The following is a 16,925-nucleotide window of genomic DNA, read 5'->3' as shown; positions in this document are numbered from 1 at the left end:
TACGAACAAAAAAAAATACATTTAGATGTGTTACTCTACTTTTGATGTTATCTGATGTCACAAGGGGCTGCAGGAGTCTCAAACTTATATTGATGATCTCAAAGTGGAAACTTCACATATATCTGTGCTACTGAAACTTTGTATCTATAAATTATTTGAAAAAAAAGAAAAAGTTGTTTAAAAATGTTAATTGCAAAATTTAGATTATATAGTTATGTGTAGTAGGTGCTTATTTACAGTCTAAAGATTTGAAAAATCATACTGTTGAATACCATATGAGCCGCGCCATGAGAAAACCAACATAGTGGCTTTGCGACCAGCATTGCGCATCTGCGCAGTCTGGTCAGGATCCATGCCGTTCCCTTTCAAAGCCTATTGCAATTAGAGAAACTGTGAGCAAACAGCATGGATCTTGAGCAGACTGCACGGATGCGCAGGCTGGTCTGGATCCATGCTGGTCGCAAAGCCACTATGTTGGTTTTCTCGTGGCATGCATGGCTCACATACATGTATATTTGGGTGGCAGTCCCTTGTGATTTGTATCATCAAACTTTACTGTGATCATATGCCTTTTTTTCATATTGAAGATGCATGTTTCCTTTCTCGATGTACCACTATTTTACATTGAATAAATTTTTATGGACTGAAAACTTATTTCTTTATCTCCTCCAACATGATGAAAAACCTTGCTTGTGTGTAAAATTCTTTCATGTGAGGAAGTCATCCATCTGGCTTACAGATGGGTGGTTATGCCCAGGTACCTAAATGTGGCTAAAATAATACCAAGAGGGGCACTCGAGGTCTTACTCCACCATCAAAAGCTTGAAAGTCGACATATGATCTCACCCGTGTCACAAAAATATGATAGAGGCCATAAAGGTTCACTACAGATCAGCTTAAGCAGTATGAACATTTGGGGGCATCCCTCGCAGAGTAGTTAGTGTAGCTGACTTGAAATCACTTGCCCCTCACCAATGTGGGTTCAAAACTTCACTTTGGTAGAGAATTCTCCATGAGAGAAAGCCATCAGGCTGGCTTACTGAATGTCGGTGGTTCAACCTTAAAGTGCCTGCCCACGCCTGAAATACTGCCCAAAGGGGCACCTCGAGTTTTCTTCCACCATCAAAAGCTGGAAATGTTGCCATATGACCTAAATTGTGTCTGCCCGACTCTTAAACCTAGCAAAAAGATATATATACTTAATGCAGAATCCATCTATCTATCACCAAAGACTTTTGCAAGCAATGGATTTTTACACTAACAAGCAAATTCAGTGAACTGATACCCCCCCACCCCCCGCCGAACGTGAAACAGGTTTCACCCTTGTAGAGGCATTCTCTGCCTATAAAAAGCACTGAGTACATGCAACTGAATTTCAGCTACTCATTATAAATTATTGATCAAAAACTACTTTTCTATACTTTGTATTTAGTGATAGTGACCATGCTACTTAAACTGAAACAAAAAAATCTATGAAAGCTACCTATTTACCAGGTTTGGTCTGCTTACATCATTCCTAACTGAAGTTATCGTTATAAAACCAATTTTCTATTTTTAGTAACAATATTGACCTTGACCTAAGCAACCCAAAATACATCTTAAACAATGGCCTGCATGCAAGCTTTCTAAATTCCAAGTCTGGACGTAATACTCTGTTCCTTACTGAAGTTATTGATTAGAAACAATTTTCTATTTTTATTAACAGTGACCTTGACCTTGACCCAAGTGTCCAGAACACATACCATACATCAGTTTCTAAGAAAGCTATGTGTTTTAAGCTTGGTCACAATATCCCATAGCCTAAATGGACCTTAGAATGACATCAAAGACTAATAATGGCCTATATAGTAAACTTATAATTACTAAGGACCATAACTCATGTGTTCCTGAAGCAATTTTACTGTATCTTGCAGGGCCACATTTCCTAATTACAGTTTACATTAGCATGATGTTTTATTGAAATCCTTCAAACCATGTCTGAGATATGACTTAGACAAATAGAAAATGCAATAAAAATGTTACTTATGTAATATTTATATAAGTACAAAGGACTTAAATGTTGCTATCTTCAAGTCATCTGTCTGAAACTTGCAAAACTGCATTTCCCTAGACCATTTAACATTTCTACCATATTTTATTGAAATCCATTCAACTTTGTCTAAGATAGGACCCTGGACGGACAGAAAAGGAACTTTTTATGTACTATATATATATATATATGTACAAAGGGCTATAAATCTTGCCTTCCTCTAGTAAGCCAAATACAACTTGCAGGGCCTTCCTTATAGCAGTTAAGATTTCCCCAATGTGCCCCCAGTTCTGAGGTACAAACAAGAGGGCCATGAAGGCCCTGTATTGCTCACCTGACCTACTGATCTAAAGATCATCAAGATTAACATTCTGACCAAGTTTCATAAATATATGGTCATAAATGTGATCTGTAAAGTGTTAACCAGCTTTTCCTTTGATTTGACCCGGTGCCCTAGTTTTTGACCCCACATGACCCAGATTCGAACTTGACCTAAAGATCATAAAAATTAACATTCTGACCAAGTTTCATGAAGATAGTCATAAATGTGGCCTCTAGAGTGTTGACAAGCTTTTCCTTTGATTTGACCTTGTGACCTAGTTTTTGACCCCATCTGACCCAGATTTGAACTTGACCTATAGATCATAAAGATCAACATTCTGACCAAGATTCATTAAGATATGGTCGTAAATGTGACCTCTACAGTGTTAACTAGCTTTTCCTTTGATTTGACCTGGTGACCTAGTTTTTGAAACTACATAACCCAAATTCAACCTGGACCTTGAGACCATCAAGATTAACATTCTGACCAAAATTCATGAAGATACAGTCATAAATGTGGCCTCTACAGTGTTGAAAAGCTTTTCCTTTGATTTGACCAGGTGAACTAGTTTTTGACCCCAGATGACCCAATATTAAGCTCGTCTAAGATTTTATTGAGAGTAATATTCTGACCAAGTTTCATTAAGATTGGGCTGAAATTATGACCTCTAGAGTGTTAACAAGCTTTTCCTTTGATTTGACCTGGTGACCTAGTTTTTGACCCCAGATGACCCAGTGTCGAATTCGTCCAAGATTTTATTGAGAGTAATATTCAAACCAAGTTTCATTAGGATTGAGCCAAAATTGTGACCTCTAGAGTGTTAACAAGCTTTTACTTCGATTTGACCTGGTGACATAGTTTTTGACCCCAGATGACCCTATATCGAACTCCCCCAAGATTTTATTGAGAGTAATATTCTGACCAAGTTTCATTAAGATTGGGCCAAAATTGTGACCTCTAGAGTGTTAACAAGATTTTCCTATGATTTGACCCGGGGACTTAGTTTTTGATCCCAGATGACCCAATATTAAATTCGTCCAATATTTTATTGAGATTAACATTCTGACCAAGTTTCATTAAGATTGGGCCAAAATTGTGACCTCTGGAGTGTTAACAAGCTTTTACTTTGATTTGACCTGGTGACCTAGTTTTTGACCCCCAGATGACCCAATATTAAACTCGTCCAAGATTTTATTGAGGGTAACATTCTGACCAAGTTTCATTAAGATTGGACCAAAATTGTGACCTCTAGAGTGTTAACAAGCTTTTCCTTTGATTTGACCTGGTGACCTAGTTTTTGACCCCAGATGACCCAATATCGAACTCGTCCAAGATTTTATTGAGGGTAACATTCTGACCAAGTTTCATTAAGATTGGGCCAAAATTGTGACCTCTAGAGTGTTAACAGTCAAATTGTTGACGATGGACGACAGACACAGGGCGATCACAAAAGCTCACCTTTGAGCACGAAGCTCAGGTGAGCTAAAAATCGAATAAAAACTATATATATAATTGCAAAGGGCCAAATCTTGTCTTCCTCCACCAATCTAAACGGAACTTCAGGAGCTGCATTGCCATAATATAATTACCAGTTAAAATTTCTATCATGTTTTATCAAAATCGTTCCAACCATGTTCAAGATATGACTCCAAATTGACAGAAAATGGAATAAAACACTATAATGTATGTACAAAGGACCGTAACTATTCTCCTACTCATGCAATCTGATCAAAACTTGCAGCGTGGCAGTTACAGCAGTTAAGATTTCTACCATGTTTTATTTAAATACATAGGTATGGTTTTGGACGGACGGACCATGCCAAATCATTTAATTTCGTGGTTTTGGTCAAAACAGCAATTTTGTGGGGAAATGAATTCATTGACTTAAACTTTTGAACATAAAATGAATGGGAATTTTATTTGTTTGTAACAGGGGATTGAATTTCGTGGATTGACTCAACCACAAAATCCACGAAAATTAGTCCCTCTGCCTATGGTGGGGGATAACAAGAGCTGTCTCATGACAGCATGCTTGAGTATTCAAAAGGATGTCAGTAAAATGGATTTTCTATCTAAAAATAGGTATACATGTATTGTCTAAATTCATGATTGTAAGAGTTATAGGTTTGATGCTGTAATCTTGTTCAATTGCACACAACATCCGTGTAATTTAGTTTGGACCAAGTAACTGTGTTAGTTTTGTAGATAGTAATCTTCAAGCAAAACTTTAACCTGCACTTTCCAAGTCAAGACAGGGGCATAACTTACAAAATACAATCAGAGTTTTGGGACATGCACCTTTCACAATTTTATCCACCACAACAATTTGTATAAAGTTTCAGTTCAATATCTGCATTATCTTTGGAGCAAAACTTTCAACTTAGATTTTCTGAAGTCCAAGAAAGGAGATAATTTTGTAACCTAACAGTATTTTTACCTAAAAGATAAGCGTGAAGTTTAAACCTTGTATCTGCAAGGTATTCTACTCTAAAAAACTTTAAGCAATATTTCTATGTTAAATAATGTAGACTTACGAATCTTGTCTGTTACGAAAATAAGTTTCAACTGATTATCTTCAGTAATAAAGAAGATTTTGAAATTTGTAAAAACTTAAAGTTAAAACGGGGCATATTTTATTCTGGAAATGTTGCAGGTTAGAGTTACTTCACTTGTCACATTAATGAACAAGTACGAGGGCTGTTCAAAAATAACATAGACTTTTGCTGTCAAATATGGCATACTGTGTAAATAGCAATGTAAAATATATCGTAATTTGCAATCTTTCTGTAATAATTTATGGTCATGCATTTTTTGTAACATTTTTGCTGATAGGCGAAGTGCGTCGGACGTTTTTATTACCATAGCTACACATAACCGGCACAGTCACTTTTTGATCTGTCATGATTTGAATTTGATCGCTGATGTTCACATTAACAGTATACTTGTTTGCCCAAAAATATGTCAAAGTGCAGCAGCACGTCAGGGAGGCATGCACCTAGAGTTACGATAATGGCGTAGTGTGGGAGGTAGAAGAAAACAATATTTTAAATGAGTATTACTGTTTATAATGCATGTAAAGTTGTCATCAACTCGCATAGATAATAAGACAGTTGCTTAGTTATGGAGACTTTTTGGCAAACAGCAACTGAAATTCATAAACTAAAGAAGCAGACGCCACAACAATATTCAGTCATCTGTGTCTTTATCTTCAAGTGGTACAAACAATTCTCAAATGATCCAGAATTGCTTAAAGACAGCGAAGATGGAGGGAGAAAACGGAAAATATGCGAATGGACGTTGACGCCAATGTATGATGCCTGGATTGAGTACCCTGTCCGAGATGCAGGTCATAAGTGTTCATACAGTTTTAGTATTCTAACCAAACAACTTACTATGACTTAAGTATTGCTCATGAAAATTTATAGATGAAACTTACAAATATGAATTAATGCAAACTTAATGAAATAATCACAATGAAGGCATGACGTTGTTAACGTCGTTGAAATATGATCGTCATGCGCCAGGTCTGTATAAATGACTGTTTACGAGGAAGTGTAACTCCTAATTGCATGGTCATAATCACGTCAAATTTGCAGTGCAGTTAGTAGAAAGATTGCAAATCATGATGGTATATTTCTTGTTTTGCTTCATTAAAGTATATAAAAACTGGAGAAAAAGTCTATGCTATTTTTGAAGGGCCCTCGTATATGTCTGTCATATATATGACTGTGTAGGTAACTTCAGTCAAGAGTCTCCGAATTCATAACATTGCAAGTTATTCAAACAATTTAGCAATGCATGTTTATAATGGAATAAAGTTTACAATCCTAATAGATTTACATGAAGCAAGCAAATCAATTACATAAAAATCTTTAGTCAGACAATTTCAGCATAGCCATATATGTACTTTGTTGTATAATGTATAAAACAAACACTGTATCAAAATATATTGAAATTTATTCAACTCAAGTTTGTTGTGTCTATAACAATAGAAGACAATTCTTTTCATCAACATTACTATTATTATATATTCAGGAAACAATCCTTATATTGTAAAGTTTAAAAAACTGATGCATTTTTAGCAGTAAATAACTTCATCAAAACAGACAAAAACAACACCCAATCGTTAGTAATTGACAACAATATTACAAAGCAAATGCTACAGCCTTTTTAATGCAATGTTTTCTGATGTTACAAAATTCAAAGCATTTATGCCATGAGTTTAAAACCAAAATACACACAGTTCTGGTTACTAAAAAGACTTCTTTTTTTTTAAAGTAAACAAATCCCTCTCTTAAAACAATTCAAGTTGGTAGAAAATGTCAACATCAATCATTTCTGAAACTATGATCAAACATCAGAAGTAAGTATAGCTGTTACATAATTTTAAACAAGAGCTGTCACTAAATGGTGACAAATGCCCCCGCAGCACCTTGACCTTTGACCTGGTGACCTTGACCTTTGACCCCAAAGTCAGTAGGGGTCGTGTACTCAATAAGTACTATCAGCATGTGAAGTCTGAAAGTCCTGGGTGCAGTGGTTCGTGAGTAAAGTGCCTTCATGCAAAATGTTAACGTGACGAACTAACGAACGGACGGACAGTTGAAAACTAATATGCCTCCCTTCGGGGGCATAAAAATGAAAGTAAAAAAAGAACACATAATTATGTATTCATTTTTTTTTCTAAATTTAATATATATATACAAGCTTGATGTAATAAATAAATAAATATCTTGTTCGTGTTAAAGATATTTTAACAGTAGGTGTAGAATAAGAAGTATCACATATTTCGTATATATTTTCAAGTCTATATCATCCTTTGCTTCAGAATGCCACTGCCTGCATCATCAAAACTTTGCTCTCAATAACGTCTTTGAGCCACTTCTCTCGGAATCTAGATTCCCCAGGTCTAAAAGATATAAAATACATGTTGTTATATTCCTGCATACATATTTCTCAAGAATTTCATTTAAAGTAAAAACACATATAAATTTTGTGTCCAGTAAAGAAATTAAAAATGTTTTAAAAAGAATTGTATAAGAAATCAATTTTGATAAAAACAGTGTTGGTCTACATCATTTTTGACATGCTTATGGAAGGACTGATGAAAGAAATATTCACAGTTCTAAAATTGAAAGTATTTTTTTTTTCAAACTGAACTTTGGTATAATTATATTCACAAGGAAAACATAACAAAACAAGAAGCTGCTTTCAATAAACGCTTGATGCCCCCGGTGGCATCCTTGTCGATACAAAGCAACCTAAGTCCAAAACGAGGTCAAGTTCAAGGTCAAACTGAGGTCAGGTGATGTATGAAGATGAGGAATGGTCACAGGTTACATCTGCATTAGTATCAAGTCATTCTAGTAAGGGGTATTGATGCTAGACAAAACGGTCCCATTTGGTTAACCAAGAGATGGCCCATATAAAGCAATCTAAGTCCAAAATGAGGTCAAGGTCAAGGTCAAACTGAGGTTAGGTGATGTGTGAAGATGAGGAATGGTCACAGGTTACATCTGCATTAGTATCAAGTCATTCTAGTAAGGGGTACTGATGCTAGACAAAACGGTCCCATTTAGTTAACCAAGAGATGGCCCATATAAAGCAATCCAAGTCCAAAATGAGGTCAAGGTCAAACTGAGGTCAGGTGATGTGTGAAAATGAGGAATGGTCACAGGTTACATCTGCGTTAGTATCAAGTCCTTCTAGTAAATGGTATTGATGCTAGACGAAACGGTCCCATTTGGTTAACCGGACGGACGGACGAACGAATGAACAAACGGACGAACGAACGAACAGACAGGACAATCACTATATACATCCCGCATCAGTAGATGCCGGGGGCATAAAAACTGGCACATGTCTATAATAAAATCTCTGCATAAATCATTTAAGCATACTGTACAATCATTACACTGTTAAGAGTAAGTATTGCCTTTCCACATCTTTTCATCCAATTTTTTAAACTCAATACAAAGCACAAAGTCTTGATTCTCACAAATTATTTTTCCTCCTTGCACATCTGTTTCACGTTGTTTTAATTCTTTGAAATACAACGAAACGTAGATAGTATGCATCATAAGAGCATTTACTAGAGGTTTTCCCAGTTTTGTTTGTGTTGTCTCCCTTTGTCTTATTACAACTTAAGACTTACTTGTTGCAACATAGTTAATATGACTGAGGTACCTGATCTACATTTATACATCATATCATTACTGTATGTATTTTAAAATTCTCTACAAATACTTTTAAGAAAACAAAACTATTCACTAATTCTAGATTTCAATCTATTCTATTACATTAACATTGTTATCAAAATGAATTTCGACTATGATGATGATGATGATGATATGATTTCATTTGTAATTGTACTCAAAGATTACAAAGATGTAAAATCACTTGAAACTAGTATCATTTTGATAATGGCCATTAATCTGAAACATTAATGAAAAGAAAAAAAAAACAGAGTGAAATCTACAGTCTTTAAACATTTGATCAGGTTCCAGAAAAGTCACAAATTAGCTATATAGCTAAATCTAGCCATATATAGCAAGAAATAGCTATAAAACTAATAACAATTGTTCAAAATAAGTCAATATCAAATATAAAACAGTTATTATCCCATTCAAATGGTTTATGAGACAAAAAGACAATTACAAAGAATGGAGATCTATGCAGTCTCAGTCTGAATACATGTTGTGAGTTTCTGTGGTAAGTCATTTTGTCTTATACTATGATGATTATCACAAGTGAAAAATTCAGTAATGATTTATCGCAAAATCCTGCTGCATTTATTGAAAATGTGACTACAAAGATCTTAATTTTGTGTTACTGTCTTTCATCTTAAAAACCATTTGGACGTGATTATGACCATTTTGCATTTTATTTTGACATATTTTGAACAATTTTTTATTGGTTTTATAGCTATTTCTAGCTAGCTAATTTGTGACTTTCTTGGGACCTGTTGATATCTCTTTGAATAAAAAAGTGTTATTCACTAACTACCAATAATTTGGCTATGTTAAAATAACAAAAAAGACAAACTAATGAATTACATATTTATATCACGAAGACAGCTAATATATGTAAAGCATTAAATATTGAAATGTCAAAATCAAAAATTGTTTCACAAGTTTTTGGTGCTAAATACTAAAAGCAGTATATTGTTTTAAATGTGATTTTTTTAAAATAAATATTACTGGTATTAACTCTCTATTTCTATTAAGAAAGTAAAATGTCAAAAGCGTTTGATGTTAAAATTAATATCATACAAATAAAGCTATTTCTATAAAGCGTGTTAATTAAATGACAAAAAAGCATTTAATGTTAAAAAATTTTCTAGCTATTTCTTAACAAAAGTACCAAATACGATAAGGCTATTATGAAGAAGAGAGTTCTTTGAAAAAAAGAACTACGTTAACAACTGAAGAATGCCGAGATAGCATAATTGAGCCGTGTCATGAGAAAACCAACATAGTGCATTTGTGACCAGCATGGATCCAGACCAGCCTGTGCATCCGCGCAGCCTGGTCAGTATCCATGCTGTTCGCTTTCAAAGCCTAATGCAATTAGAGAAACCATCAGTGAACAGCATGGATCCTGACCAGACTGCACGGATTCGCAGGCTGGTCTGGATCCATGCTGGTCGCAAATACACTATGTTGGTTTTCTCATGGTGCGGCTCATATAAGAATACATAGTTGTACAGAAATTGCCAACTGTCATGATGAGACCATTACCTTAAAAAGTTATTTAAAGTTTCTCACACATACTAGGCTTCCAAATGGCAAAAACAGATTTGTTTCAAATGTTTCTTTTTTTCTCCAGTTTTCTTAAGAAAATCTGAGGTTTCAGGTTCATAATAGCCTTAAAATAATAAGGTACTCAAAGCTGTGGACTCAACAGACAGAAAATACATGTTTGGTGTAAATAAATTGTCACTGAAAATAAATCTAGTTTTAGTAATATAGATCTAATGCTGATTTTTAACAGATATTTGATTACAAAAAAGAAAATATCTTGTCTTACTTTTGGTCTTCATTTGCGCTAAATAAATTCAGATGTATAAAGCAACTCTTATAAACAAATATTGAAAGCATTTGATCCCAGCTGAGAAAATGTAATTTCTACTGATCAGGTAGAGCTCTCATCCTACACATTTTTTAACCATGCTATCTCTCTGCATTAAGTATTTTGTTGGGTTTAATATCAATTTTTCCATAGCATTTCTGTTTTTGTTTGGCATTCAGGGAACATATATGTTTCTGGATTCTTTACCAATATAACCTGTACCCTGCCAGTATCTAATAACTTCCTCACATGAACCAGACAGTTAGAGGGGCCTCCGCGACCAAGTGGTTAAAGTCGCTGACTTTGAATCACTTGCCCCTCACAAATGTGGCTTTCAAGCCTCGCTCGGGGCGTTGAATTCTTCATGTCAGGGTGCCATCCAGCCATCTTATGGAAGGTCGGTTCTACCGAGGTGCCAACTAGTAATGAAATAATGCACAGAGGGGCACCTGGGGTTTTTGTCCACCATCAAAAGCTGGAAAATTGCCATATGACCTATAGTTGTGTTGGTGTGACTTTAAACCCAACTAACAGAGGATGAATGAGAATAGATGTTCTCTCCTCAGTCAATCATGATGTAAGATGTTTGCAGAATTTAAACCTACCAACTTCTCAATGGAAATCTTGCAGTCTACCCAGTTGAGCTAATAGGACAGGCTCACATTTGTACAACTGAATTTTTTCAACCAGAAATTAATGATGCAAGTTCTGAGACAAGTAAACTGACAGCCAAAGAAGTTTGGAAAAAGATTTTATAACATCAGCCGAGTACTGTAAAAGCAGAAATTTTCGCGAGGGTTTAATTTTCTTATATTCGCTAGGCCCTTCTTCTCGCGAAAATTAATCCTAACGTAAATATTCACCATTAGTATAATTCAAATTCAAGCTGGATACCATTATTACAATTTCGCGAATATTAAACCTCGCGAACATACTCAAAATTTCATGTTCACGAAATTCTGACCAAGCGAAAATATGTGCTTTTACAGTATTTACATTTGAGCTCTATCTATCATCTTTTTGCATTACTATATTATACAAAATCATTATACCATTAACTACCAATTACCATTTATCATATAAGTTGAACATATGTTAATATAGAACACATGTTTTACCTTTACAGAACAAACATAAAATAAACCCAAGAACACAATTATAGCTTTAAAAGTTTTAAAAACCAATCCAGTGTCTACACATAATTCTAACATGGCTCGATTTGATTTCCAGTTAAACAAAGAAGAAAATCAAGCTCTATATATTCTGCGATAAACAACGGTTGACGCGTGAGAGCATTATGACGTCAATTATGACGTCAAATTGCCGCATGACGTCTGATACATTACTCCTCGCGTAAATGAAGTCCAGCATAATATTTATTAAAATATATCTATAAGCATGTCAGAATGAAAACAATCAAGGCCTTCTTGTGATTTATCGTCTAATTTACCATGGTTCATCGTTCAGATGCTTCAGTATTTAACCACTCGGGCTAACGCCCTCGTGGTTCAATTCCTACGCATCTGAACTCTGAACCGTGGTAAATCAGACGATAAACCACTCGAAGACCTTGATTATTTGTTAAGTAAAAACTGAATGAAAAATTTTTGATGAAGGAGTGTCAAAGTCCCAAATACCTTGAAATGGAAAAGAAGCTTATTATGTTACGTTCTAATTTAAAGACTTTAACTTTTAAATATATGTACCTAGATAGGTATCATAATATAAATAAATTTCTATTAAATTAGCACTTTTATATAGTAAGATTTAACGACAAATCAACTAATATCTATCAAGAATGTTGCTAGCATCAAAATTTTAAACTTACAGATGATTTTCCTTGGTTTTGTGGTTGTACCAATCAACAAAATTAAGAACCAGTGAACAAAAAGTTTCATATAATCTTTTGTGTAAAATTTAAAAGCAAAAATCGGTGTCCCATGAAACAGCCACTTTTGTCAAAACTACAAAATTTCATGCAAGCGAAATTCAACAACTTTACAGCACCATACACATGTATTTTACAACTGTATTACAATAACCTGGTAGTATAACTCACAATGCACCAAAATACAACAAGTTAAGTTGAAACATCACTCCGACTGAAAATTATCTAGCCATACAAACATGTAATTTTAGCATATGAATGCAACACATAGTTATGTATCTTTTCCGATCATCCATACATACCCATTCCTAATCCTGAATCAGTTACAACAAAGTAATTGACTAAAGGTGCATTTTTGTACCCAATGAAATCAAAACGAAGTTCAAATGTAGTTGATTATTAACTAAATATTGACACCATTACAAGCAATGTGGTTATTCTTGGAATAATCTGACCACAGTAAAAAACATGGCAGAAAATGGCAAACCAGTAACTATAAAATTATCGTAAAGTTTTATTTTGGTTATAACACTAGGAAACTAATTGTAATGTTATTAATTACATTCACTGTTTAAAGTAAAGAAGTAGTTGTAACAATTTAATCAAGCACATTCTTATGTAATCATGTACTGGCCTTTTTTTAAATAAATGTACACCCATATTTCTTATGTATTAGAAATTCAAACTTTCTGATTGATACAAACATTTATTCATATACTGATCTCTCAAATTATCATGCTACTGGTTACTTAATAGCTGAATAACAGACTTCCTGAAACACATTATAATTTTAAAAGTTTAGAAAAGGACAAACAAAATGTTTATGGGGATATAACGATGTACCAACCTCTATATAATACATTATGAAGCTAGATTTTTTTCATCATTCAAAATTTGAACAACATCACCAATAAATGAAAGTCTAGTAGACTATATCTACAGTAATAATGACCAGAAACCTGAGGGCTGGAGAATCCCTTACCCTAGTGAATTAAAACATTTTTGACCCAAGTATGTAGTTACTTAGCTGAGCATGTTGGATTCTTACCTGTGAACTAATCTGTTTGTTTCAAAAACGTAAAAGACTTCAACTGGATGGGACTGAAATAACACAGGAAATTATATAAATAATGTGCAGTTATTTAAAGTGTATGAATATGACAACATAACAGTGTATGCAAACCATCATTACCAGACAAAATTTAAACTGAAACAAATTGAAGATTTAACTTTAATTTTAGTATATAAGGCATTCTCTTATCAAACTCTATATATACTTAAAAATATGATTTTCTTATAAAGTGTGTTTGATTCACTCGTCCTGTCAAGAAATACAACAAAAAGTATTGTACCAGGTACGCTTCTCTAAAATTAAAAATTTATATCAGAATCTTCTGCACTTAATGTTTGACTATTTGAAACAAAAAAGATTCATAGAAAATAGGAAATTTTAAAGTTCTTATTTGTTGCTTAAAATCATAACTGAAATTTAAAATTATCTAGTAAAATCTTAAATGACCTTGAGGAAGGTACATTTAATTAGTCTTTTACTTCCATGATCTAGGAAACACTGCAGATGTAACTTCTATTACAATGCTTTTTAATTGACTGATTGTTGTTGTTAAAAAATACAGATAAGACAATTTGCAAAAACAAAAAATACCTTTGGTTTTATCTTTGAGACTTGGAATGTGAAGTAGACGCAGGCAGTTGCCCTTGGTATAGGTTTTCTACGTGTTGGAACACTCCAGCGGACACGGAATCTGTGTCGTATATCAAACTCATGCTCGTCTTGACCCAGATAGTCAATGCAGTATAACCAACTATTGTCATATTTCCATGTCTGTAAAAGAAGGAATAAGTGCAATCTTTATTTTATTTAAATATTTAATATTTTCAAAAATTTTACTTACAGAAAATACATTTCATTTTCATAATATTATATATGTGATAGAATAAAAGATGCATTTGATTTGATCATATTTTGAGAGTCACAATTGAAAATGGCTTTATCCCTTACCACACTGGACATGACTGGTTCTGCCAAATGTTGCGACCAATGTAGATCATGATCAGCCTGCACATCTGTGCACTCTGATCATGATCTGCACTGTTGGCTATTCAGCCAGTATCTTTTTTGGTAAGCACCCCTTTTAATAGTTAATGGTACTGTCCAAATTGGAAGATGGACAAGTTCATTATAGAAATTTAGCAGGGTAAGGGTTATTTACAGTAATTACTGAAGTTGAGCGAGCAAATAATAGCCCAACAATCCTAAAGTCAATATCCTCCGTTAGTCTCTAATGGTATTTACAGTACAGTGGATTTCAGATAATTATTTGAATAACCTATTTGTCAGCACAAAATATTCAAATAACAGAAAAACATGATGTGATAACAAAGTTTTCATATTTCATCTGGTGATGAGGATATGGTAAACTAACTGTTACTGAAAAGAATGACAGCACAAATTGCTACAACAATTAAATTCATTCCATTAGACTTGAATGGGGAACTTGTCTTATAACACATAATTTCCCATAAGAAATTATGCTAGAAGTGTGTATCTTTTTTTTTTTCTTAATACAAATCTTAAAAGAAAAAATAAAGATTAGTTTACCTGAACAAATTCATCAATCTTCTTTTCAGCAAGCTGTACAGTGAAGTCACCAATGGACAACCAGACAATGTTATCAATAACATAATCATCTTCTCTAATTAATGTTGATTCTCTAGACATCTCACTAAATTTCAGAGATTCAAAAGTCCTTTCCTTCTCTGACATTATAGATACATTTGTTTCAAGTCTTTTTATAGCTGTTTCGATAACATCATCTACAAGTTTTTTTGCCTGTTCGGCATATACATCTGGATCGTTTTCCATGGTTATTGTTTATGCTGAAAATGAAAGATTTAAACAACTGTGTTAACTGTTAAAGCATCATAGTAGGCTAGAAAAAAAAATTGTTGAATTAAAGGAATTGCCTCCAGACTTATGAGTAATGAAATGTGTAATCTGATAGATTTTTCAAATCAATTAATTACTTTTCCATGGATATAACTGGACTGAATCAACACTTTTCAAGAAAGTATCATGAGTTTCAGTACTAGCTGCTGAGTACAGTGTAAATTTTATGCATTGGGACCAGTATTCATCTATGTTTAATGTCTTAAATTAGCCTTAGACTTTGAACCTCTACAAATTCTAATTGCCATAACTTCCTTTGATATAAATCTATACTGTGAAAACTTTGCAGAGACTTTGTTGAACATATCATATTTAAGCCAAGTTTAGTTAAAACCTATATAAAATTTACAAATAAACCAGAGCTCCAGATAAGATTTTAGGTTAAAGGGTATTTTACTCCCAGATATTTTTTCAAAAGGGTATTTTAGAATTTCTAAATGGTATTTCAGTCTTCAAACTCATTTAAAGGGTAATAATAATAACTGTTTGTTAGTTTATTTTTCCGGAACTCATGTGCTCCGCTGACGTGACTTTGTCGACCAAATTATGCTGTTTTCTTGAATATTTTTTGAGTCTTCATTTGGATAGTTTTAACATTTTGTTTACTGCATACACTACATCTTACAGTTAGACTACATCTTAATTTCAGTTACTGACCACTGCAGTCTATCAACAGCAAGTGATATTTTGACTGCAAGTGATATCTTTGACTTTCAATGTTTTTTTTTCAGAAACACCCACATGGTGCTTCGGCTTTTTCTCGGCTGTTTCAACAGTTACCCATAAAATGTCATAGATAACAGACAGAGCGATCTGACAGGCATTATCACACACTTTAATATTCTTGAAGAAGAAAATGGCATTTCTTTGCGATATTGTCAACGTTTGCTTTATGAGACGCCATTTTTGTTTGTTGTACTCGATTACAAAAAGGATGTGCTTGATTTACGATAAAACTGGATTACGCACTTTAATCCAGTAAAATACGTATCCCATTTTTTTCAATGCATACCAGTACGCGTAGGTTTTAATACTTATATTTTAAATGCGTTTTTCGTAAATTTCAAAACGTATTTACGCAAATACGCATCTTATCTGGACTTCTGTAAAAAAAAGTAGTTTTGTAACTTCCAAGTCAAAGTTTAAGACTTAAAATTAAAAGTTACATTGATGCATATGCCTTAAGGTGATTTGCAAAAGAACACCTCATAGACAAACACCTTTTATGATGGGCACAAAATCTGTCCCGTTCATTTATCGAAAAGATATTGATTTAGCAAATATTCAGAAAAATCATTTTTATATTTCTGTATCAATAATTGTTCTTAAACTTAAAAGAGCTGTCTTAAAAAAAATACTAAAAAAGAAAAGTTCTTGGGAATGATATTGTCCAAAAGTTTACCCAAAATTCGGCCAGACAGGGCTAATGATAATGATACTAATTGAAAATAGGTACTTGAAAATACAGTCCTGACTTACATATTTAAGATTATGTTTAAACTTTACAGTAGTCTATTTTGTTGTTGTTGTCAATTTCTTTCCATCTCGTCCACCATATTTATTTACTTCCGTTTCCATGAACCTTATTGTTTTAGACCAATCAAAATTTACGAAACATAATGATCATTACAGATTGGTTTCCCACTAC

The 16,925-nt window shown here is 33.6% G+C and overlaps 1 protein-coding gene across 3 annotated transcripts; it reads right to left on the bottom strand.

The window, feature by feature from the left end:
* Positions 1-7,143: 7,143 nt before the first annotated feature.
* Positions 7,144-16,908, bottom strand: LOC123554460 (A-kinase anchor protein 14-like). 3 transcript variants are annotated; one of them, XM_045344637.2, is made up of 6 exons: positions 16,757-16,908; positions 14,930-15,207; positions 13,973-14,152; positions 13,358-13,410; positions 12,612-12,623; positions 7,144-7,260 (listed from the first exon to the last, which is right to left on the bottom strand). In XM_045344637.2, exons 2-6 carry the CDS (start codon positions 15,191-15,193, stop codon positions 7,176-7,178), a joined length of 594 nt encoding a protein of 197 aa, XP_045200572.2. In that variant the 5' UTR covers positions 15,194-15,207; positions 16,757-16,908; the 3' UTR covers positions 7,144-7,175. The 3 variants fall into 3 exon arrangements, with proteins under 3 accessions (XP_045200572.2, XP_045200571.2, XP_045200573.2); XM_045344636.2 differs by lacking the exon at positions 12,612-12,623 and adding an exon at positions 10,380-10,397; XM_045344638.2 differs by lacking the exon at positions 12,612-12,623.
* Positions 16,909-16,925: the final 17 nt, after the last annotated feature.

The sequence above is a fragment of the Mercenaria mercenaria genome, chromosome 7, assembly GCF_021730395.1.
Source record: "Mercenaria mercenaria strain notata chromosome 7, MADL_Memer_1, whole genome shotgun sequence".
Classification (NCBI taxonomy): Eukaryota; Metazoa; Mollusca; class Bivalvia; order Venerida; family Veneridae; genus Mercenaria; species Mercenaria mercenaria.
Note: the sequence above shows the minus strand (reverse complement) of the source record. Positions and strands in the feature narration are given on the sequence as shown.